General features: G+C 51.3%; 1 protein-coding gene across 1 annotated transcript in view; it reads left to right on the top strand.

Annotated features, from left to right (window-relative positions):
* Positions 1-25,080, top strand: part of BCR (BCR activator of RhoGEF and GTPase) — a 105,413-nt gene that overhangs the window by 36,099 nt on the left and 44,234 nt on the right. The window contains exon 2 of the mRNA XM_087828459.1: positions 20,274-20,455. Coding sequence (XP_087684585.1) covers positions 20,274-20,455 — 182 coding nt within the window. The remainder of the gene's footprint in view (positions 1-20,273; positions 20,456-25,080) is intronic.

Raw genomic sequence — 25,080 nt, 5'->3', positions numbered from 1 at the left:
TTCTGTTAAGTATGAATCAAGATCCTGGCTCATATTTTCTGCCATGGCTGATGTGTACTTTCTCTTTAGAAATATCCTTCCCACAAGGCCCAAAGTCATTCTTTTATATTTGTTAGTACTAAGAGCATGTGTATGTATGTGTGTGTTGTTATTGAGTGCCACACATGAAGAGAGTTAGGGAAGACATTCTTTTGTCTCATGGCGTGGTGCCTGGTAGACTCTTGGCAGCATTTAAATGCCTGGGCAGAGATAAACAGAGAGGTTTCTAAGCTGTGTAACAAATTTCCAGGTCTATGATGATGTTAAGAAACAGCCAAGTTCTGAAACTTGGGACCTCTCCCTGCCATTTAGGCCAGAGGTCAGCAAACTATGGCTCAATCTGGCCCACCACTTGCTTTTGTAAATAAAGTTTTATTGGAACACAGCAAACTCATTGCTTATTGGTCTATGTATGATGTATGGCTGCTTTTACACTGTAATGGCAAGGTTGAGTAGTTGTGACAGATACCACATGGGTTGCAAAGCTGAAAATATTTAGTTGGCTCTGCAGAAAAAGCTTGGGGACCCCTAGTTTAGGATAAAACAGAAATGGGGAGGCCCAGAATAGCAGCAGTCTTCTCCTGTCCAGCAGTTCTATCCTTCAAATTAGGTTTAATATGGAAACTCGAGCCCTCTCAATTCCACCTAAAAGGGGCCAGAAGGACTTGAGTTTGGGGGGGAGACTGGTGTTAGGCTTGGCTTTGAGTCCAGGCCCAGGATTGAGCCAATGATGATCTGGAGATGACTGTGTATGTACGTCTGTGACAGGATCTTTTTGAATAGACCAGCTGCCTGCTGTGAGCACAGCTTTACCTTGAGCTTTAAAAAAATTCCCTCAGTGTGGAATCTGAAAAAGTCAAGCCTGTAAAAAAAAAACAGAGTAAAATGGTAGTTACCAGAGGATGTGGTAGGGGGATAAGATTGATGGTGTTTAAGGTACAAATTTATAACAAGTAGTAAATAAGCTACAGAAATCTAATGCACAGTATAATGAATATAGACAATAGTATACTGTAATGATGTAATGTGATAAATATTGCTTCAGTGGCAGCCATATTATAATATATAAATATATCAAAGTAACATGCTATACATCTCAGATTTATAGAATGTAACATGTCAGATTTATCAAATAAAAAATACGTATTTCTTTTAAAAATTCCCTCAAAGCTAAAAATCATGCAAACACTGAACTGCCTGAACAAGTTGATTAAAGGGTAGAAAATAGTTCCTTTCAGAAATTATTTGAAGATGTCGATTTTTACAGCCTGGAAATGCAGTTTAACAAGTGCCACTTGTTATTGGTAGCCACCACTTTCTGGACCTACTGTGTGCCAGGCGCAATAGTAATTCTGTCATCATGTTCAATCGCAAAACAGCCCTGCCGAATCACTCCAGAGCATTATCCTCTGTGTTCCAAGGGTATGTCTCTTGCATATCACCCAGCTCAAAATCAGGTTGGGAGTTGTCGGGATCAGGCTGCCCTGTGGGACAGAAGAACAGAGAATTGGCCAGCATCTAGGCTGCCCTGTAGGACAGAAGGAGGAACATCTTGACTGTAAGCATGGTTAAACACTGGGATAAGCTGTCAAGGAATGTGAGAAATTCCCATCTGGGGAGAGCTTTGGAAAGGATAAACTATTTTCAAGTGTATTTTCAATGCTTGGGTGTTCAGCTGCTTGGTTTTCATTCTGCTATTGAACCCCTCCTGGAAACTTTTTATATTTGTTATTTTTTGGTTCTAAAATTTCAATTTGGCTCTTTTTTATAGCTTCCATTTCTTTGCTGAGAACTCCTGTCTTTCCATTTGTTTCAAGAGAGTTTGCCCTTAATTCTTGGAGCATGATTATAATAGCTGCCTTAAAGTCTTATTCTGATTATTTCAACATTTGAATTATCTAGCGGTTGATGTTTGTTGATTACTTTTTCCCTTGACAGTTGTTTAGGTTTCCTGCTTCTTTGTCAACTAATTTTGGATTGTGTCCTGGACATTTTGAACATTATGTTATGAGACTCTAGTTTCTCTTAAAATATTCTAGAGATATTGAGTTGTTTAAACAGGCAGTCGACCCAGTTAGATTCAGACCACACGTCCCGGCACCCTTTCTGAGGCCTGTGATCCACCATCCACCCTGCTATGCACCACCCAGGATTCTTTCTTGAGCTCCCTCCTCTCCATGATCATCTGCACGTTCTCTGCTTCCCCAGGTTCTGGCTAGAAGGCTGAGGCTCTAGCCTTCCTGTGCTGTCACCCAGGTTCCCCCACGAGGGCCTGTTGCCACTGTGTTGGTGAAGGCGAGGGCCCTGCTTCTTTAGTGGTGCTCTCCTAATAGAGATTGGAGATGCCACGGGCTCCACGCCATGGGGTCTGCTGTTGGTACGTCTGTGGGGAGGGAAATGGGTGCCTCATTTTTGCTGGTGTCCACCTGGAGCGAGGTCGGTTAGATCAACAGAGTTTATCCCTGGCTGGTGTGGCTCTGTTGGTTGGAGCATCATCCCATACACCGAAATGTCACGGGTTCGATTCACAGTCAGACACATACCCGTGTTGTGGGTTCAATCCCTAGTTGGGATGCATACAGGAAGCAACAGGTCGATGTTTCTCTCTTTCTCCCTTTCCCTTATCAATAGAAAAACACATCCTTCAGTGAGGACTAAAATAAATAAAAGACCAACAGAATTTAATCCCTCCTTCCTGGCCCTTTGGCTTAGAGCAAAACTTTTCTGTTTGTTCCCTTTTTCAGTCTATGCCTATAGGTGGTTTGGGCTGCTGTTGTTCCCAGGCTGGGATAACTAGGAGACAAAAACCCTAACTGCTCTGAATGATGCTCTAATGATAGACACATGTCATTAGACATTTGTCTACACCCACAGAATGTACACCACCAAGAGTGAGCCCTGATGCAAACTGTGAGCTCTGGATGACTATGATGTGTCATCTTTGATTGTAACGAATGCCCTTCTCAGGTGCAGGATGTTGATAGTGGGGGAGCCTGTAAAGGGAGCATATGGGAAATCTCTGTACCTTCCGCTCCATTTTGCTGTGAACCTGAAACTGCTCTAGAAAGAAAGAAAATTTAAAAAACAAAAACAAAACACAAGACAACTCACTGCCAGGGTGTCCTTCGTGGTCTGAGATCCCTACCCAGTCCTGCTGTTCCTGCCTTTCAGAGTCCCATGCTAGCTCTTTCATGTGTTTTGTCTAGATTTCTAATTATAAGTGAGGAAGGGTGGACTGTGCTTTCTCTGTCTCTCCTGCAACTGGAAGTTAAAGCTTTTACCTTTGAATGCCCTTCTTTCTGTGTGGTGATGGTCCCAGGGACTGACCTCTCCCCTTAGACATCACTCTGAGGGTTGTGGCCTGTGCTGGGCACTCAGCCTGGCCCAGCCCACTCTAGGGCCTTCCAGTTTATAGTGCTGCAGAAGTGCCTCTCTGCCTCCCTCTGGTTACTCAGCGGCACATCCTAGTTTGCCCAATCTTTGCTCTGCTCCAGGCTTTTCCATTGTTGATTCCATGGTCTGTCTGACTCAGAGGTCCTTGCAGGTAGATACAGCTGTCTGCAAATTAACTAAAGTTCTGGCCTATGTTTCCAGGGCGAGAAAGCCTTCAGGCCACGAAGGCATGGAGATCTTTGTCAGCATCAGGGATTCCTGGCTGGAGGACCCCAGAAATTGCCCCCCTCCCCCAGCCTCTCCTGCATGCCAGTCCTGCCTCCCCAGCAGCCCAGTCCCCAGCCCTACATCCAGCTGTCATTCTCTAGAGCACCACCCACTCCCTGCAGTTGTTATGGACACATAGCGTTCCTTCGTGGAATGTGCCCCACCGTGGCATGAGGTTCCTGCTTCCCTGTGGTGGGGCTCCTGGGTGGAGTGGGGAGCATAGCGTCCGGCACCATCTGATGGAGCAGATGGCGTCAGGTGAGTTATTTTTCCTCTCTGTGTCTGTTTTCCCACTTGTCAAACGGGAGTGATTCTAGGAATTTATAGAGCTGTGTTGGGATTAGCAGTAAGGTCCATAACAGCCTGGCTTCTTTGTAGGTGCTTGGGAATGGGGAAGGAAGGATTTTGTTTGAGTTGATTTCCCCGCTGTACTTTTGCACAGGGAACAGCAGCACTTGCTGGATGGACCGGTGGTGTTGAGAGGCCCCATCAACTCAGGCTGCCTTGTGAGGAGGCTGTGCTCTCCCTGCCCCTGCTTGCTGCAGTGTGGAGCAGGCATGGAATCCAGCAGGAATGCACAGTGCGTCCTTCCCTGGATACTCAGGCCACCTGCACCATCTGGCCGGGCTCATGAAACACATGGGCCCGTGAGTTATGTCCCCACCCATGCCCACTCCCACATTTATGCCCCCTTTTCAGAGGGAGAATCTCATCCCAGGCCAGAGCTGCAGGTGGGGGAGGGAAGTCCCATAAGAGTGAGGCAGTCTTTGGGGTCTTCTTACCCTCTTTCTCCTCCCTACCTGGCTCCCAAATGGCCCTGCCTGCCTGCTCCATAGCGCACCCCCAGTCTGTCCAAAGGCTGCTCATCCTTCAGATACTGAGCTGTGTTGTCCTCTCCAGCCTTCTTGTCCAGGGATTGGCTGTTGACTTATTAACTCAGACCGTAGCATATTCCTGAATTTTATGTTGCTTTCTTGGTTCCCCAGCAGTTGGAAGTCTCAAGGCGCCCAATGCCCAGCCAAGGACGGGGCCCACTGATACCAAGGCTCCTGGTCCAGGTAGGGTGGTAGAACCTCTGTGTGGGCGCCATCCTGGACGCTGCACCAAGCACAGTGCCTGGTACCTCCTCCTCAGAGTGTGCCAGCTGGCTGGTCAGCTGAGTCCTCTTGTCATTGATAAGAAGCATGGGGCCCAGAGAGATATAACTTGCCAAGGTCACCCACCTGGACAGTGATGGGGCTGCGTTTGCACCAATGTTTCTGTTGCCTAGTATGTGAGTTCCGCCTCAAACTAGCAACTTAGGTGCAGCCAGCCTGTGGGGTGGCTGTGGGCCTGCCAGAGGGTCTGCTTGGCTCAGTCACCTGGAGAGGCAGGAGCCTGGGGGCAGATGAGACCTAACTGGAATCAAAGTTCCAGCCCAGCTCAGTCGCTCATCCACTCTGTGTCCTGGTTGCTGGTCAGAACCCCGCCTGATGCTCCTGTGTGTGTGCATAGACCCATCCTGATTTAGCCTTGAGGAGAAGTGGCCAGTGAGAAAGATTGTAAGTGCTGCTGTATTGCACAGATGTAGGGAGAGCGTATTAACAAGGTGTGGCACGATGGGGCCAGGCCACAGAGCCTCTGTACTGTGTCAGTTTGGCAAAGACAAGTGGGAGCTGCCAGCCTGACCAGCCAGGCTAGGCTCCCTTCAGTGGATGCACAGGCTGCACACATGTATGCATGCCTGCATGCACGCATGCCACATGCATACTTCACATGTATGTACACACAACAGTATACATCCATAGGCACATTTGCACACATGTGCCACACACAGAGACGCTTCCTCAAGGAGGAGAATTTCGAGGGAGGAAAGCCACTCAGATGGCTTCAGCCTGCACTTGGGTCCAGAGCCTCGGAGAAAAGAACCTTTTTGGACTATTGGGACCTGGTGGAGAATCTCCCCTCTGGGGTTCCTCTGCACCTGCTGTGGTCTCCTGGGACCCTTGACAGCTCTAGCCAGAGCCCTGAGCAGGGGAGAATGTCTGCTCTGGAGCCTCCCAAGGGCCTGCATGCCTGCCTATGGCCCCGTCTCCCCACTCAGATGCTCAGTTCTTAAAGCATGCTTCCGAGCAGCCTGTGCCGGCTCTAAGCTCTGGTAGCTTATCCTTGCTGCTCCCACTGGCCATTCTTCTGACGGAGGCAGACTGTGTCAATTTTCTTCCCAATAATGACAGGCTGTTCTTGTTTGGAAACAGAAAAGACACCATCACTGCTTTTTGTCCCTGCTTTCCCAAAGCACGAAGTTCATTGATACACATAAAGTGCTGGCTCCATGTGTGCATGTAGTAGGTACCCAGGCCCTTAGCGCCCCACTCCCCTCTCTGTCAGCATTTTCCCTCCCGGTTCTCAGTAGAGCACAGTGGCCTCGCTTGCTGCAGGAGGTGCGCCAGCCAGGGGCCCATGGAGTATCAGTTGCTTGTCCATGGACACATGGGGTCAGTGGGCAGATGTTGGAGGCTCTCCTGGTTGTCACTGACCCAAAAAGTCACTTTTGGTTTTTGTGACTCAGAAATGAGCTCAACCCACACACCCCTCAGATGTTCTGAAACCTGGGCCGAGTCCTCTGGATGGCTGTCAGCTGTGGGGTGTCTGTGCGAGTATTTTCACAGAGCCCCATGCACAGCTGGGCTCTCTGGAGATAGTGAATGGAAATTTTACTGTGTGTCATCAGCTTTAAAAGGGGGGGGGGTCTCCTTTAATCTCATGTTTCCCCGAACTCCTGTGTGTTGGTGGGTATGTATATCAGTGGGTGGTTGTTTATTTTGATCTGGGCCATGGAGTGGCACCAGGCATTGAATAAGTGGGGAGAGGGTTTGCCCATCCACAAGTGGCCCATGGGTCCTTCGTGGTCAGTGGCCTGATGAAGGATGGGGCTCAAGGCCATCCTGAGAAACTTATGAGAAGTCAAAGAGGGTTTTGGCATCAGCGTGCAGGTTGTAAAGTCGGTGGAAAGTTGAAGAGCTCCTATACACAGTGAGTGGGAGAGAGAACCTGGCAGAGTGTCCCCTGGCAAGGGGGAGTTATCAGGTTGAGTCACATTGGGGAAGGGATGGTTGGAGTAGCAGGCTGTGAAGAATTAGTAGAATTCAGAGGTTCAGGGAAGCCATCTGGATGGAGAGGGTGTGATTCAAGGCCCAGAATGGAACATTGAGGGGGCCCATCTGGTTGGGCTACAGGGCACGGGAGGGGGACTGGGGGAGCTAAACCTGCAAAGGGAAGAGGCGACCAGGGTGGTAAGCATGAGCCCTGCCGGGGCCTGTGTGTGAGCCAGAGTGGTGTGACCAGGGCCCAGCCCAAGTGCTGGATGGGCTGGGGGGCCAGCAACCCAGAGCAGCTTGAAGCCTGTGACAGTGGTGGGGTGAGTGCAGGGGAGAGGAGTGTGGACACAACTTGACGGCTGCTCAAGGGGCCATTTGGTGAAGGTCAATGTCACTTTTCCTGGCTCAGCAGTACCTTATACCTGATACTCTTGATTTCTGAGCCACAGTGAAGGTGAAAACCACGTGGGACTGAAAATAGACTCAGTTCCTGTTTCACTTCAACAGTCTTTTGGGGGCTCTCAATTCCCTGGAAGCAGCAGCACCCCTGCCCCTCCCTCTGGGACAGAGTACTGGGTATAAACCCAGGTCATTGCTTCTCCTATTAAGGGAACTTCACAGAGCAGTGAGGACTGCAGTGTCCAGGCCTATGAGCTCTAAGGCGCAACGGAAGGGACGTGTTGTGTCACTGGTGAGTCATGGGTCTTTCTGGAAACTTAGAATAGGTGGGTTTGTGCATGTATCTTTCAGGGAGGGAAATCTCAGAGTGCCTCCCCCTCAAGGCCCAGGGTCTGCGCTGGTGGAGGCTAGGTCCCTGAGGCCAGTGGGGATGTGGCTAGAGGTCCAGTTTGTCACCCAGCTTGGAGGCCTTTCACATGCCACCCAAGTGCCTTCCAGGTTCTCACATTTCCTACAGAAAAGCTGGTCTCTCCAGACAGGTTCTGTGAGCCCTGCTATTTGGTTCCATGTGGCTCAGAGCATGACTCTTTGCCCCCGTCTCCATCCTGCAGGGCCAGGGTGCAGGATGGCTGAGCAGCCTAGGGAGCTAGGGGATGTTTGTCTCCACAGCTGCTACGTTGCTGACTCATGCAACCTCTTTGGAAGAGGTGGGGGAAAGCTGGTGGCTCTGAGGTGGTCTGGGGGCAGCTAGATTGCCCCAGCTTTCCTAGTGACATACCCCACCCTCCCGCCAAGAGCAGAGCACACTTCAAGTGAGAACAGGAAAACACACGCCTACACAGCCAAGAGTGATTTCAGGAAGACAGAAAGCATTTATTATAGGAAGGATCCCGTGGGCAGAGCACAGAGCACTAGGTTCCCTCCACAAGGACCAAGAGAAGACTGACACCTACTAGATGCCTGCTGTGTGACAGACACTGCCATGGGTGTGTGATCTGACCAGGTCTCCTCTACTCTCCTCTGAAGGAGGGATGGCTGTCCCTACTCTGGAGGTAAAAGGATGCCAGGACCGTGACCTCAGGCAGTGGGCAGGGGTCCAGGTTGTGAGGTGCAGGGATTGGCCTCATTCTTTCCAGGCCTGTCCGGGAATTCTGAGCTCAAATTCTGTGCCTTTAACAGTACCCGAGTGAAGTGCCAGCCTCACATCGTGAGTGCTGGGCACGGTGACCGGCTGAGCCAAGCTTTATTCTACCATGTGGGGTGTTTCTGGGACAAGCACCAGGCTCGGGGCTGGTGTCAGATACCTCTGGGAGCATTTCCAGATGCCTTGTCTTCCCCAGGATCACATGATTTTCGAGGGGAGGGCCTCTTCCTAGTGTGTCTACACCTGGCGGGCCCAGGGCATTCTGCAGCATGGGCACACTGCCCTGTCCATGGGTTAAGACTCCCTGGAGGACTCAGTTTTCCCCAGAGGTGCTTTAGGAACCCAGCATACCCCAGACCCTTGTTGGGACCTTCTCTTCCCACTGGGCAGGTGGCAGGGATGGAGCTCTGAGTGGGCGTCTGACAGCCATGCCCAGGGAGAGGAGGATGGGAGCCTGGCCAGCTGGAGAGTGAGCGTGGGGCCAGTCCAGGCTGTCACACCGTGATGACAACTGGGATTATCACCGTGGGTGGTAATTTCCACATGACAGTTTCAAGTTGCAGGTCAAGAGCAGAGGCTAGTCCTCTGTTTCCTCTTGCACCTGGACTGAGATCCTCGCCAGCTTGTTTTCTGTCTGGCTCCTCTGTGTTTTTAAGACCCTGTGCTCCACAGAAACCCTGTGGCCTGCAGACTCTGAGGCCCCTGGAAAGTGGGGAGAATTCTGCTCCTGCCGACTCTTGGTGTAGAAGAGAACTGTGGAAGCACCTCGCATCTGGGGCAGTGGAGAGCCCTGGCCTTCCTGGTGGACCAGCTTTGGGCCTCTGAGATGGACGGTGTGGGGCCCTGGAGGGCTTTGTGGGGAGCCAAACAGATGGGATCGCCATGCCAGGGTCACCTTCTGATTCACAGTGGCCCGACAGGTGCCACAGACCCTGCTGACATGCGGCTTCCAGCCCCAAGAAGAATCTTCCCAAGAATGTGGGCCCCACCTCATTTCCCCAAGCGGAGTGTGGCATGGCTGTAGAGAGCAAAGCCACACGGGAAGAAGTCAGGCAGAAGGAAGTCATGCGATTTTCTGCAGAGGAGTGACATAGTGCCTGCAACTATAGCAGGTTGGACCATGTAAATAGCCAACGCTTCCAATAATTATGGTAAATGATACTTTGCTTCTGGACGCTTCCTTCCTCTGTCACCCCCTCAGGGCGTGTGGGTGGAGCACCATTATCCCCATTTCACTGGTGGGAACATCAAGATGAAACGAGCCTCAGCGGGGCCTAGGAAATCCAGGTTTGTTTGTTGTCTCTTTCGGGGATGATAGAAGAAGGCCCTGAAGGTTGAGAGGGGGGAGGCTGGGAAGAGGAATTGTATTTCCTTTTCCAAATACGTAAGCCAAGGATGGGAGAGTTCCTGGCCATTTGATTCATGAGCACAGATTTTCCAGGGGAAAATCCGTTTTAGCCTAGACTGTGAAACCCTACCACCTCCTGGTCTGTTCCTTGGCTTTTAACGCCTACTCACATCTGGTACATCTCAAAATTCTAGTGCAAAATACAAAGTATCACCCCGTCACCTCAGCTCACACCCAGGATGCCTGAAGTTGGGGATCCAGTTCAGGGTGTGGCTAAACCCTCTGAGGCTCCAGGACGAGGCCTTGGCCTGGCAGACCTGCCTACGTGGATCTCCACTTTGCAACTCAGCTTGCTGGCTATGGGGCTCGGGGCATGTTGTTTCAACTTTCATTTGTAAAAGGAGATACCAGTGGCTTCGTTGCGGAGGTGTAAGTAGTCAAGGCAGTGCACCTGGACAATACCTGCTGCCACTGCTGTGTGTTGCCTAGTGTGGGTCTCAGAACCCCAATTCAGGCTGGCATCATGGGCGCCTTCCCCTCTGTGCATCTAGAAGCCAATGAACCTTTCAGGTGCATTGTAAATTGGGGTGACCCAGGACTAGGGTGGGGGTGAGATTTGCGGACTAGCCCCCAGGACTGAGCCGGAGCTGTGCCGCTCCAGGACAGGAATGCTGGTGAGCAAGTGGCTCCCTCTCCCAGTAGGGAGACTCCAACTCACCACTGGCCCATCTCCTCGTCCATTCCTCCAACAGAAAGGACCTAGGCCTTGGATTCAACTGAGGATGGAGTGGACCTGCCATAACAAACACCATAGTCTGGGGGCTTAAACAACAGACATTTATGTGTAACAGTTCTGGAGGCTGGAAGGCTGAGATAAGGGTGCCAGCCTGGTTGGTTCCTGGTGAGGATTGTTTTTCTGGCCTACAGACATCTGCTTTCTCTCTGTGTCCTCACATAGCACTAAGAACGCTAGAGAGGGCACTCTGGTGTCTCTTCTTATAAGGACACTAATCCCATCTTGGGGGCCCCACTTACATGACCTCATCTAAACCTAATTACCTCCCAAAGGCCCCACCTCCAGCTGCCATCACTTTTGCGGTTGGAGCTTCAACATAAGAATTTGGGTGGGGGAGCACAGACATTCAGCCCACACAGGATCATAGGCATGTGGACAGTCTGTCCCCAGCATTGGTGTCTGACTTCAGGTGCTGCAAACTTGTCACATTAATACCTTCACTTTCCTCATGTGTGGGTCAGCCTCCCTTTCAGAGCAGGGTGTAGAGGGTGACATGAGCTCCCTTCTCAGGCCCTGTGATCGGGGAGGAAGAATCTGAAGGTGCAGGGGCTTCGCTCAGGAGGGAGCCCCTCACCCTTCCCACTCTGTCCTTGAGGGAGGGGCAGTCAGCTGACTATTGTGCAGGGGGTTCAGAATGTGACTTGGTTTCTATAATTTCTGACTTGTACAGTCACAGGAAGTTCAGGTGGTTCCAGTCCATTCTCAGGTAGGAGGGTCTGGGGCAGATCTGCAGTAACTTAGCTTCTGAGCAAGAGCAGTGTTATAAAGGAGAGCCAGGAGGCATTGATGTGTTGAGTGGCTGTGGGTGCGGGGCCCGGGGCTGGCCTGCTGCCCTTTGACTGTGTAGGGCTCAGTGGCTGCCCGTTTCTTCTCTCTCTGCCGTTCAGGTCCAGAAGTGGAGGTACTGTGGATGGCCCCAGTCAGCTGCAGCTAGCTGGCTAGAGTCCCATTTCCATGAGTAGGTGAATTATTGATTATTGATATGTTGGATGGGAAGCGCTCCTCAGCTCTGGTGTCTGATCCCCACAATTACTGGGGGCATTAATTTGTTTGGGCTGCATAACAGAGAACCACAAACTGGGTGGTTCATATGATAGACATTATTGTCTCATTTCTGGAGGCTAGAAGTCTACCATCAAGATGTTGGCAGGGTTGGTTCCTTCTGAGGGCAAATCTGTCCAATGCCCCTCCCTTGGCTTGTAGATGGCTGTCTTCATGTTTACATGGCATTCTACCTGTGTGCCACTGTGTCTCCAAATGTCCCCTTTTCATAAGGACACAGCCCCACCTAAAGACCTCGTTTTAACTCAGCAAAGACCCTGTCTCCAATTAAGGTCATATTCTGAAATACTGGGTGTTAGGGCTTCAACATAAGAATTGGGAGGGGTGGGGCACAATTCAGCTCATAACACTGCACGTCTTTTCCTTCTTTCTTTTTTAAATTTAATTTCCAAACCTGTCTGATCATTAGGTTTTTTTCTTAATTGTAGTAAAGTACACGCAACACAAAGTTTATCATCTTAACCATTTTTAAAGGTCCAGTTCTGTGGCATTGAGCACATTCACATTGCTGTGCAACCATCACCACCATCCATCTCCAGAACTTTGTCATCTTCCCAAACTGAAACTCTGTCCCCGTTAAACAATACTGTCCATTCCCTCACCCCCCAGCACCTGGTAACCACGATTCTATTTTTGTCTCTATGAATTTGCCTATCCTAGGTACCTTGTATGTCATGGACTGAATGTTTTACCCCCCCCCCCCCCCCCCAGTTCATATGTTGAAGCCCTAATCCCAGTGTGCTGGGCCTTTGGGAGATCATTAGGTTTAGATGACATTAAGAGAGTGGGGCCTCATGATGGGAATAGAGCCCTTATAAGAAGAGACACCAGAGAGCTTACTGTCTCTGTCTTTCCATGAACACTCCCCAATGCAAGACCATGTGAGCACACAGCATGCATTCATCTGCAAGCCAGGAAGAGAGCTTTTACTATAATCCAGCGGTGCTGGCACCCTGATCTCAGACTTCCAACTTCCAGAGCTGTGAGAAAATAAATTTCTTTTGTTTAAGCCATTCGTCTACAATATTTTGTTCCAGAAACCCTATCAAACTAATACATTTATGTAAATGGAATTACCTGGAGTGACCACCACATTGACCTCCTGCCTGGTCCCCCACCTCCAGCGCCACACCCAGATGTGCTGCCAGTTTCACCTGCTCCTGAGCCCCCCACGGCTCCCATCTTGTTCCAGACCTTCATGGCCCCTGATACTTCCTAAATCAAGCCCTGCAGCTCAAGGCTCTCCACAGAATTACCCCTTCCAGCCTCTCACCTTATTCCCAGCCTATCTCCTTTCCCAGCCCTTCACATTTCTGAGCCCCAGGAAGTCCCATAGCTGAGGTGGTCTCTGCTGCCCTGCCTGAAAGTCCAGCAGCCCCTCATTGGACTTGCTGTGATGTACATGTCATGTAACTCCTGGATGTTGCCAGCTCCTGGGGTCAGGGGCTGGGTCTGTGGTCCTCATATCATGTACCCAGCACACTGCCCGGCCTGACGTAGGGGTGTTGTACATCTTGACTAAATATTAGGTGCTCAATAAATACATTAGTTTGATTGTCTGAGGCCAAATGCTGCCAAGAAATCCTTCTGAGCCCTGTTGTTTCAGAGTCAAGGTGGTACTAAAAAATAATAATTATATCATCCTGTGGTAGAGGCTGCAGCTCTTTCCAGCTGCTGTTCCAGCCTCTGCCTGCCCTGCTCTGGCACCAGCTGGTTCCAGACCCAGACCCAGAGCATAGATAATCTTTCCCTCTTTGAGGGTCTAGGATCTTTAGACACAGGTGGGCCCTTGGAGACAGTAGAAGTTTCTTTAACAACATCTGGATGTTGATTGGGGGGTCCTTGTCTGCCCATGCCTGGGGCACTCTGCCTTAGTGCTGCAAGTCTGGCAGAGTTGACCTGGTGATTCAGACTTCAACCAGCTGGAACCCAAACCCCAAGTGGAAAGAGCCAGGAGAGCTATTATTTTGGCTGGCTGGCCCGTGTCCTCCAAGAGAGCTGAGGCGTAGGCCCTTCTCTGCTGGTATTTTCTAGCCTGTTGGGAGGACTTGACTAGCCTCGGGGCCTTCTGTGTGACACACGCTGGTCTGAACTGTGACCTCCCCCTGCCCCGGCAGCTGGGGCTTTCCATTCTGGCATGGTGATATCATTGTTGGGGTGACAACATGAAGGCTGAAAGGTCTCAGAATCCTGGGGTGCTTTCTTCCACAGAACCAAGGGCTCTAAAGACAGGCCTCTCGCCAGGGTGCAGTGACTAACTATATGGCGGATGTCTCATTTATGAAGGATTTTGACCCACTTGGTGTAGCTGCCAGCCTGATGTTGGAGGAGAAAGCAGAGAAACCACCCAAACCAACCAGATAACTAAGAAAGAACAGCAGCCCTCACTGCCCGTGGGTGGCCCAAGGTCATAGTGCCAGGCAGTTCTGACGTCTGTCCAGAATGATGCGCTTGGTCTTCAGGAAACAGCTGCATTATGTTCTGGGCTACCTTTTTAAGAGAGGAAAACAGATGTATGTTTGTGGGGGGTTTTTTAAGGTGAAATTATACATGAAACTGAACATTTTTAAAGCGAACAATTCGGGGGCATTTAGTATGTTCACAGTGTTGCATAACCATCACCTCTATTTAGTTTCAAAACACTTTCATCACCCCAAAAGGAAACCCCATGTTTAGTATCTACTTTCTGTCTCTGTGAATGTGCCCCTTCTGGGCATTTCATATAAATGGAATCAGGTCTTTTGTGACTGCGTGTTTTCAAGATTTATCTGTGTTGTAGCTTGTTTCAATCCTTTACTCCTTTGTAAAACTGAATCAAATTTCGCTGTGTAGGTATGCTACAATTTGTTCCTTCCCTTTTTTCCCTTTCCTTTTTCAAAATCAGTTTGAGAGAGAGGAGAGGAGAGAGAGAGATGCATTCATTGACTGACTCTTACACATACCCCTACGGGGGATTGGACCTGCCCCCCCCTCCCCCCCAGTGTATAGGGATGATGCTCCTGCCAGCCAAGCCCTTGGGCCAGGTCTCAATTTGTTATCCATTCATCAGTTGACAAACAGTTGAGTTATTTTATCTCTTTACTATTGTAAATACTGCTGCATGAACATTCTGGTACAAGTCTTGGATTGTATACTTGTTTTCACTTTTAGTTACATACCCAGTAGGGGAATTGATGAGTCATATGGTTATCAGCTCAGCCTTTTAGGAAGGTCTTTTCTTTGAAATGTGTTTGAAAAGTGACCAAATAGGCAGGTCACACAGGTGGACCTGGACTCAGTCAGGCTCCACCTGCTCCTTTCTCAGAGACTCGGTTTCCTTGTCTGAAAAATGGGCATCTAGAAGTTCTTGCCCACTAAGGGGGTGAGTGGATTGAAAGAGCTGACAGGTGTGGGTGATCAGCCCTGTACCCAGCAACGGAGAGTAGGTATTTTGTCAAATATAGATCAAATATTTGAGGCTTTTCCACTGTTTGCAAAACTTCCCTGAAGCGCCACAGATATCCCCTGACTGTACTTGAGGTTCTGCTACATAATAAAGCAGCTGGCCCTTCGACCTGAGCCCCAGGGCCCATAGACAGAATCTACTCTCAGCATACAGGGCAGTGGGAGGAAGATTCGTGGCTGTGGATGAGTGTGGGGTCCAGAACCGGCACTGACCTGTGGAATCTGTGGGCCCGTTGGTGAGACTTTTCATCCCGGCTGTGGGGTGATACCTGTCTGGCAGGACCAAGGATGTGAGCTGCAGTCTTTAAAAGTAACCAGCACTGCCACACATGACTGCCACTGTGCTGCTTGCCTGTGACCCAGGGTTGGAGGCAGGGCTGAGAGAGGAGGTCAGGAGTCAGGGAAGAAGGGTTTCCGCAGATAAGATGGGAAGGCAGCTCAGCTCCCTGCCCACTTCTGCAGGGACCTTTCCACACAGCTGACCAGCCACTGGAAGGAAGATGGTGTTTGATCCACTTTTACTTTTGTAAGTAAATACAGCCCAGCCATTTGCTCACAGTGTAAACAGGGATGGGAGACCACCCTTCCCGTGATCTTTCTGCATGATTGAGTCTCTGCCTCTCCCACCAAAGTTCCTGGTGTCCCTCCTTTCTTTCTCTGGATCCCAGTGTGAGAAACCCTCCCCTTGCCCTTCCCATCTGCTCTGGGCGGGGACAGCTAAGAGCATAACCTTTGTTTCTTCCAAGGTCCTGCTCCAGGCTCTCACCCTGGAGCACATTGGCCAAAGGATGGGAAAGGAGCCGGAATCATGGAGCTCTACTCCTCTGGCCGTAGCAGGGCATCTGAAAACAAGATCTGAGGACCCTCCAGACATGTTGGGTCCAGGTGGGCCCCCCTGCTTGGCTGCTACAGAAGCCGCAGGGCCAGCAGTTTGAGTTTGGATCTGCACACATTTCCTGGGAGCACCTGCAGGAGGGGCCCCAGTAGGGCCTGGCAGAGGCCTCGGAGGGAGATGCATGTTCCCTTAATTGCAACAGTGAAAATGGGGAGGGGAGTGACCAAGTTATTGAAGCTGTTTGAACCAAGGCTTGGGGAAGAGACAGACAGACAAGCTATTGGAGGACTGAGGGACCTGAGGCTAGTCTGAAGGCAGCTGGTGCTTTTAAGGTAGATGTGGTCTGGTTCTCGGAGGGCGTGGAGGATGGTGTGTGCAGGCTGCAGGCATGCGTCATGCAGTTATCACTGAGAGGGTCCTGTGTGGGCACTGCATGTGATCTCTGATGGGCTAGATTCTCCTCTGACTTCAGGAAATTGGCTGGCAGGATTCTCATCAGCCCAGATCAGAAAAATGTTGCTGGGCAGGGGAACAGCCCAGAAAAGGGGATGTGTTAACTCTGTAAGAGCTGAGGGATAGCTCAGAACCAGGCGTGTGGCTGCTGGAAATAGTGGCTGTGCCAATTTGAGTGGTCCAGGAGTCTGATGCCAGGGGCTTCTCTTGAGGTGACATTGACAGAGCATGTGCAAAGCTTTCCTTTCTTGTCTTCATTATTAAACAAATACATTCGTAGAGGACTATTCCATCACCCTGCCCGCTGTCATCAACTCAGGAAGCACACTGCTTAGAAGTTTCAATTCTGTGCTTGTTCTATGCTTGCTTCGGATGTGGTTGCAGGGGGCTGCTGGCAATTAAGGGAAGCCCCCTCCTGCCTTCCCCCAGCACAGCCACCCCAACATTGCCACTGGCTAGGAGGGACCTTAGCAGTTTGTGTGTGTAGTTAAATATACATAACATAAAATGGACGATTTTAACCATTTTCTGTGTGACATTGAAGTACACATTCACATTGCTGTGCAACCCTCACCACCACCCATCTCTAGAACTTTGTCATCTTCCCAAACTGAAACTCTGTCCCCATTAAACAACAGCTCCCCATTCCCCCACCCCCAGCCCCCAGCAACCACCATTTCACTTTCTGTCTTGATGAATTCAGTTGCTCTAGGTACCTCCTATAAGGGGAACTGTGTAATAAATTTGTCTCTTTGTGACTGGTATATTTCACTTAACGTAATGACCTCAAGGTTCATCCATGTGTAGCATGTGTCAGAATTCCCTTCCTTTTTTAAGGCTGAGCAGTACCCCACTGTATGTGCAAACTGTATGGGCGTTTATTCATCCATCCATCAGTGGATGCTCGAGTTCTTCCATCATTTGGCTGTTGTACATAATGTTGCTATGAATGTGGGTTAGAAATATCTGTTTGCATCCCTGCTTTTAATTCTTCTGAGTATCTACCCAGAAGTGGAATTGCTGGATCATATGGTAATTCTGTTTTAAAATTTTTGTAGGGTTTTTTTTTTTTAAAACCAGTATTGTCCTTGAGGTGTGAGAAAGGATTGTGACCTGGGCACTGGCTAGGGGGACCACACCCCATCCCTCACCCCCTGCTCTCGACTTACTCCTCCTGCCCTTTTTTTTTCTTTTTTTCTTTTTTTGCCTTTTTTTTCTTGCATCAGAGAATAGATTTGCAGAGTGCTGGGGCTAGGGCTGCTAAGCCAACTTCCCTGAAGAGGGAGAGGCTTCAGATTTCACTGTGTACATCCCTTTTCCACACTAAGCCAGCCGCTGTCTGCAGAGCTCTGGGCCAGATTGGCCTCGCTCTCCCCTCCCCAGCTGGTTAGTGGCTCAGTTGATCCTTCTGCATCCCCCTGAGCCTCCTGTAGCCACAGGATCCCAGCCCCACGCCCGCCGCTCTCCAGTGTTTGGTTTCAGCTCTGGGTAGAGCTTTGCAGGAAGTGCTCGGCTGCTTCAACCACTAGGTCTCCAGTGTTGCCCGAGCTGTTGAGGTGTTGAGGCCCAGAGAGCTTTTCCCACTGGATGTTCCAGGTAGAGGAGGTGAGGACAAGCCTCTTTCTCACTTTGCTCTGGTTCTTGGGAGGTGGCGGTCTGTGTCAGCTGGGACAAGACTCAGGCGGAATGCAGTGGGGGCAACTGGCCATTCAGATCCCAGACTTAAAAGCATCAGTTGCTCAGACATAGTTCGGGGAGATGCGTATACACAGTTGGAAAATGCCTGGGTTTTTAGTTACCCAAATCCTCACAATTACCCAGTGGAGTCTGGCTGCAAAACCTGGTCCCTCAATCTCACCTGGTGGAGGTGAAGTGTCCACATCAGTCAGTTGATGGCCCACTCGACACTGGCCAGCAAACCCTTGTCCTGCACTTGGTTCTTGTACCAGGTTTTAGCCAGGATGTCGCTAAGCCAGCACATTCCACAAATGGTAAAATTTTGCAGGTGCTCTAGAGTAATCCCTGGGGCTCCCTGATCCTGAAGTTCTTACTGGGGAGATTCTCTGTGTTGATTTGACCTTGGATGTGAGCTCTGTGTAGTCACAGGCATAGGGTTCATATCCTGGATGTTAAATAGGTAAGAAGGCCTCTATGTTCATTTTATTTTTTTTAAAAATCTCTGATTCCCCAAAAGGAAGTGGAAGCTGAAGTCAGATCCGCTTTTCAGGGTGGGGCGCAGGGTAAGGCTTCTGCATTAACAGGATTTTGTGTTTTTTAATATATTTGAGCCCTCCCCCCATCCTTAGGGATGCTGGGTGAGAGCTAACTTTTGAGAGGAGGAGGAGGCAGACCGTGACTGTGGCCTCTGACTGTCCTGCAAGGATAGTACCAGGGCACCTCTGCACAGCTTGTTAGGGGACTTGGCAGGAGGCCACCCTGCTCTCCTGTTCCTCCTACCCCATCTGCTACTGTCAACCTACAGGAGGGTCCCAGCAGAGGCAGAACCTGGCCTGGCCTTGCAGTCAGTGCCTGTGTACAGAACACAGGACCCGGTGGGTCAGCATGGCAGCCAGCACAGTATCAGACACCGGGTTGGAGTAGTGCTGCGGGTCTCAGCTCTGGCTGCCTCCTGGAATCCCCAGGGAAGCCTTCACAGCCACCGGGGCCCAGGCTCACCCAATTGTCTGATTCTGTTGGTCTGTATTGGACCTGGCTACGTTTTTGAAGCTCCCCAGGTAATGCTGATGTGTAGCTAGGGCTTAGGACACCTGTTAAGACAGTGTGTGGCCTGCTGGGAGTGGCAGAGGCATGGGAGGAAGCTGAGACTTTGGCCATCCATGGGCACCGAAGATTATCAGAGGAGTCACCCAGCACAAAGGCAGCCATTCTTAGCCTGTGGTGACCACCAGGTCACTCCAGCCACAGCTCCTTCTGGCTATGCATGTGGAAAGAACCAAAAATGGTCCCCCACTGGGATTGCTGGATCAGCTCCAAAGTTTGTGGGTGGCCCTCTGCCCACCTGGCCTGGATGGTCGGGGCACTACCAGCACCTGGAGCCTGAGCCCCAGAATGGGTGTGTTTAGTGGCAGAAGTTGTAAACTAGTGAACAAACACTGCAGAGGCCACCTGTGGTGGTAACCTTTTAGGTGGGGCTGCTTGCAGGTGAGTCATGATGAAAGCAATGTAATCTGGTTGATGTTACCCAATCATTGTGACCTCTCGGAAGTTCCATGGGCCATGAAAGTTCCTTTTGGAGTCCAGAAGTGGCCCTTATGTGAGGCTTGGAGCAGGCTGGGCCTTGTGGGTTGAGGGGTCTGGGAACAAAGCTACAGAAAGACCAAGGGGTGTGGCTTTATGATTTAGCCTCGGAAGAAGGGGTTACTATCTTCAGATGAGCTCCAATAGCAGGATAAGCTATATTCTGTCCTCATAGGCACACTCTGGTTGCGGTAAAAGTGGTCTGGGGTTTTGCCAGACCATTAGGAGGGTGTGATGTGAGTCAGCTGAGGAACAAGGTGAGGGAGGAAAGGGGGCTACAGCACTCTTTCCCTGGGCTGGGACGGGCAGATGCGGGGCACTGCTTGTGGTCGCCGTGGCTTGTGTTCAGGCCGCTGTGCTGGCCTATGCTCTTCACCCCGTCATATCCCCATGGATAGGTGTATGAGGACTGTCTGTGACAGCAAGTGACTAGAATTTGGGGTCTACCTTTCTGTGATGGCTCAGGTTCCCCTCCTGGGATAAGGACAGATGTGTCCCAGACAGCATTCACAAGCCCAGTTTTATATTGTCCAGGGAACGAGCTGCTGTTTTGTCCCCTCCTCGCCCTGGGGTCTTCAGCTTGTCAGTTGTGAAGGTGACGTCAGTGTACCTAAGGTCCCTGTTTGATGCCTGCAGGTGGCAGACTGTGTCAGCTGGGTACCTGCTGGAACAGGTGGGGTGTAGACACTCCCAAGCAGATGACCCTTCAGGCCCCTGCCCTGTCTCTAACACAGGCTGCTTCTCTGCACACACAGATACGTCATTCGGGACACCACCTGGATACGGCTGTGCTGCGGACCGTGCTGAGGAGCAGCGCCGACACCAGGATGGATTGCCCTACATCGATGACTCACCCTCCTCCTCACCCCACCTCAGCAGCAAGGGCAGGGGCAGCCGGGATGCGCTGGCCTCTGGGCCCCTGGAGTCCACCAAAGCGGTGAGTCCCGGGCAGCAGGCCAGGTGTGAGATGGGGCTTGGGCTCAGCTCCAGGCCAGCTGTCCTTGTCCCAGAGGCTCCCTGAGCGCAGCCACTCTACTCAGGGGCAAGTAACAAGTAAGTGTTGGAGCAGCCAAGGTTGGATGTTGAGTCACTAAAACTCCTTTCTCCTCCCTTCATCTGGGGCACAGGGACCACCTGCTGGGTGCATGGAACTCTGTCAGCGGAGTGGAGCATGGAGGAGGCAGGCAGCTCCAGCTGAGGACCTGTGTGGGTGGCCCCAGCAGATGTGCGGCGCCGGGGTGATATCCAGACCCCTGTCCCTACACTCCACAAAATGCACTTGCTCTCTCTTACCAAAGGGGCTGCTGGTCTTTCCCTGAGATCTTATTGTCATTAACAATCCTATTGTTACTTCCTCTTCACTGATACAGATCTGAGGCCTGAAGTCAGGTCGAGTGGCCAGTGTGAAGTGGCACATTCAGTAGATGCCCTGCTGTGCACTTGGAGAAGCCCTCAGGCTTCTGTCTCTCATGGGCACATAGCCCTGGGGTTGTCCCAGAGCTGGTGTGCTGGCCCAGCCTGGCACAGAGTCCTCACTGTTCTCTGTGGTTTTGTGGCTCAGGAGAGCACTTCCTTGGTGCATTAGGGCCAGACATGCAGCCCTGCCTTTGAGGCAATGGTACCCCTTTGACCTCTCAGTTTCCTTCCTTCTCAAGAAGATCCCTGTCCCTGGGGCAGATCACACCTTTGTCTTTCTGGTTCCTTTGCCCCTGATGACAGATATCTTCCCCCTTCTGCTTAGCTTGTTTCTGGGTGATTTCCGTCCCAGGTTTAAAAATGAGAGGAATCTGCTTTTCCTGTCGCTGCAAGGAAGAGCTAGAAGTGTGTCTTTTCACTGCAGTTGCTTCTCTAGTCTGATACCTCAGCTGCAAGACTGCTTCCTAGTCATGCTTTTTTGATTTCTAAAGACCTTGGTTCTGGGCAGGCTTCTCCTTCTGAAACATGAAGATGGGAGGGGAAACCAGTGTATAACACACACCTGCCCCGTGCAGCTTCTTATCCAGCATCAAGTTGTATCATTTTACAGATTAGGAAAGCAAGGTTCAGAGAGGTGGAGCAACTTGCTTGAGGCCACACAGCTATCAGATTTGAAGCCTTCCTGATCCCTCAATTGACACTTTCCCTCAACTTCTGTGCCTTTCTTGGTGTACTCCCTTTCTTCCTGTTTTGGAATCTTGGTTTGGTACAGATAAGGATCCTTAGGACCCTGAATAAGTAGGTGGAGTCCTGAACCTGGGACTGGTCATTCCTGTCCATCTACTGTCCCTGAGGGCTGTCTATCCGACAGGACCTTGCTCTACCTTCAGGCCCCTCGAGGAGACTGGTCTGCCCTCCCTGTGCCCCAGGCCCTATGCTTCTTGGCCACCCACCCCCAGATCCGTGCCCTCAGAACCTCATCTACATGGACTTGGAGACACTGGGAAAAGCAGGCTTTTTGCAGGTCATTTCCCTGACCACTGCCCCTCTCCCCTGGGAGGGCACTGTCCCAAATAAAGCAAACCAGTGTTATAGACTCTCCTGGGTGTCTGGGGCCAGAGCTGCCAGCTAGCTAGTGACCTTCCTTCAGCAGCGTCAGGGACAGGGATAAGGGTCCAGGCATCACACCCAGCTGCTAGGTCAGCATGGTCAGTCCTTCCTGGAGTCCCCAAGTGGCCTGGCAGCATCTCATCCATTCATTTATAGGGTGAACATCAAGGTATAGAGAAGTGAGCTGACATTGTTGAGCAGCCCGTGCTCACCAGGCTCCACGCTTCGTGACATGTGTGACTTTGCTCCTCACAGTGACCTGCTGGGTCCTGTCCCTGGGGTATCAGCAAGAGCCAGGCCCAGAGACAATGGGTTCTGTTAGGAGAGGCAAATGCAACCCCAGCCCACCCCTTCTCACGTTCAGGGGCCCTTCAGTGAGTGGCAGAGTTGGATGGGCCCTGTAGCTGGTGGCCTCTCGTGGGTATGTAGGGGCCCAGAAAGCACGTGCGCTTGGGTGCAGCTTTGCAGAAATGGCTGTGCCCTGTGCTGCCTTGGCAGGTGGTTGACACAGCCCACAGATCCTTTGGGGGTTTTTGTTGTTTTTCTTCCTGTTCTTTTTGTTTTGCTTTGTTGTTGTTTTTTGTATTTTTGGGTTTCTTTTAGGAGGAAGCCAAAGTAAATGCATATATTCAGTTGATCACCCCTACTCAGAAGTTAGTTTTGCATTTTTACAAGGGAAAAGCTATCTTAGGAGTGTTTGAAGACAAATGCCTGCTTTATAATTTTGCTGCTGGCCATCCCCACACATTGTATCTGGTCAGCAGTTGTGTCTGTGGAACAGAAATTATAACTGACTCATGCTTTTATCTGATCAACCACAAGTTTATTCACTTTTATGATTCACTTGTCATGGATGCTTTGACTGGGGGCCCACTGAGGCTCTGCACCAGGCCCAGCAGCATAAACATCACCTGTGTCCCCATGGCTTGGCTTGGCCATGTTTACTTGCCTCTGAGGCCCTGACTTAAATACGGATAGTAGTTGCCCTCCTGTCTTCTCTGCAAAGCTGGGGAAACCAGATGCCAGCTCAGCCTGTTCCCTTCTCTCCTGAGAGCCTGCTGAGTTGGTTTATTAGGGGGTGGGCACAGGAATCATGTCTCGTGCCCTGTGTGCTCTGGCCTCTGTTTGGAGGACTGGGGCTACCCCCAGCATGTGGCCCTATGCAGAGGCCAACCCTTGCCCTCTGCTGGCTAGGCTCCAGGACAATGTCCAGCCACAGCTCCTGCCTACAGCTTCATCCAGCAGCTGTGCTGGCTGTGAACTCCCAGTCGGGAGCAACCTACTGCTCATGGCTGGGCTTTTGTGCCCTGATCACGCTGGCACCCCTAGGCTGGGGTAAGGGGTGCTCCTCAAGCTTTTGCTGCTGCTCACGTTCCCACAGCTGTCTTAGCTCAGCCCTCAGCTCTGCTTGTGGGCTTGGCAGCCGGCTGATAGGTGGCAGTTCTGGTCACCTAGGTCCCCCTGTCAGCTTTCCCTACCTGTTCGTCATGACGAGTTCATTTTTATCTGTTCTTTTAGCCTCAAGTTTGTGTTGCTTGCTCCCTTTCTTGTCCCAACCCCCTGCCCCGTCCCAGGCAGTAGGAGTCCTTCCTCCAGCTTGCTGCCTTCCTTTCCCAGTTTCCCTTTTCCTCCACTTCCTCCCACCGTGGCGTTCCCGCCATTGTCGCCCTGACTGGATTCACGTGCCCTTTCCAGAACTGGCACATGTGCAGGGTGGGGTTGTACATCTCCCTGGTCCTGGCACTGCTCTCCATGCCCTCTTCTTCTGTGCCCTCCCTCCCACCCTCTCTTCTGCGAGAGGAAGTTGGCTGGTGTCTCACCTGTGCCTGCCTGATGCCACCAGCACTGTTCAGAGATTCAGGAGAAGACTCTCAATCTAAGTATCTGTGGCCATGCCCTTCAGAACAAGGAGAGCTGGCCTCGGCGCCATCCTGCCTGCACTCATTTTCCTCTGGGTTTTCCAAACCTTGTGGGTGGGAACGAGGCACAACGCAGCCATTCACCCACGTGAGCACCAGCATCTTGTGCTGGATGGGGCTGTCACCCCCCCTCCCACCCCCCTGCACTCACAGTAGTAGGATTGTTCCTCAGAATATGTGGCTGGGTGGGTGGCTGCCTCTGCCCTTCACTGTCACCTCTTCCTTTGCCCGGGCAGAGGGCTTGCTTCCAGACATGGTAGGAGGCACATGCAGGGTCAGCTGAGAGCTGCTTCCCCCAGGCGCTGCCGCATTCATGGTGTGGCCTTGATAGGCTGAGGTGAGAGGAGGCGTCAGGGTCTCCCACCCTGCCGGTCTGTGCACTGTGTGTACCGGACCTTCTGAATTCGGTAGCACTTTGGGCCCCAGAGCAGGCTGCACTGACTGGCAGCCCTGGATCCCAGGACCCACTTGTCTCACAGCTTTGTAAGGATGTGGCCCAGACTGGGCCCAGCATGGAGTTCTAGATCATTCATTGATTTGCTGTCTCAGTGAATGTTCATCGAGCACTTAAGTGTTCTAGACACTGTGCTGGCCCAGGGAGTTTCAAGATCAGGCACAGTGTGTCCCTAAGGCCCCTGCCTGTGGAGTCACCGCCCAGTGTGCTCAGGGAGGTGACCATGTGGTGTAAGACCTGAGTGTCATTTCCCTGAAGTGGCTCTCTGCCAAGATCTTAATAGCTGGTTCCTACACAAGTGCAGGTGCACACATATGCACACACATGCATATGCATACATGCATGCACTTAGCTCACGTACACTTAGAAGATTCCCAAAGCAAGCTGGTGGTCCAGGAAGGCTCTTTGAATATCCCTGGCGACAACAAGGATGTGGTACGAGCTCTTGTACATGGGACACAGGGACTGGGCCCCCTTCCTCAGTTTTCACCCAGGCAGCTGAGGCTTGGGGCAAAAGGAGCTCACCTGGCAGGCCTGGTTCGGCAGCCCTATCCCCTGACTCCTGGCCCTGGGTGCTTTCTGTTGGGTCTGCCATCTTTACCACAAAGTGCCTCTGTCTCACTGGGCTAGGAAAGTTGAAAGGAGCATTAGGGTTGGGTGCAC

Source organism: Miniopterus natalensis, chromosome 20, assembly GCF_054644295.1.
Source record: "Miniopterus natalensis isolate mMinNat1 chromosome 20, mMinNat1.hap1, whole genome shotgun sequence".
Lineage (NCBI taxonomy): Eukaryota > Metazoa > Chordata > Mammalia > Chiroptera > Miniopteridae > Miniopterus > Miniopterus natalensis.
This window is presented reverse-complemented; position numbering and strand designations above follow the sequence as displayed.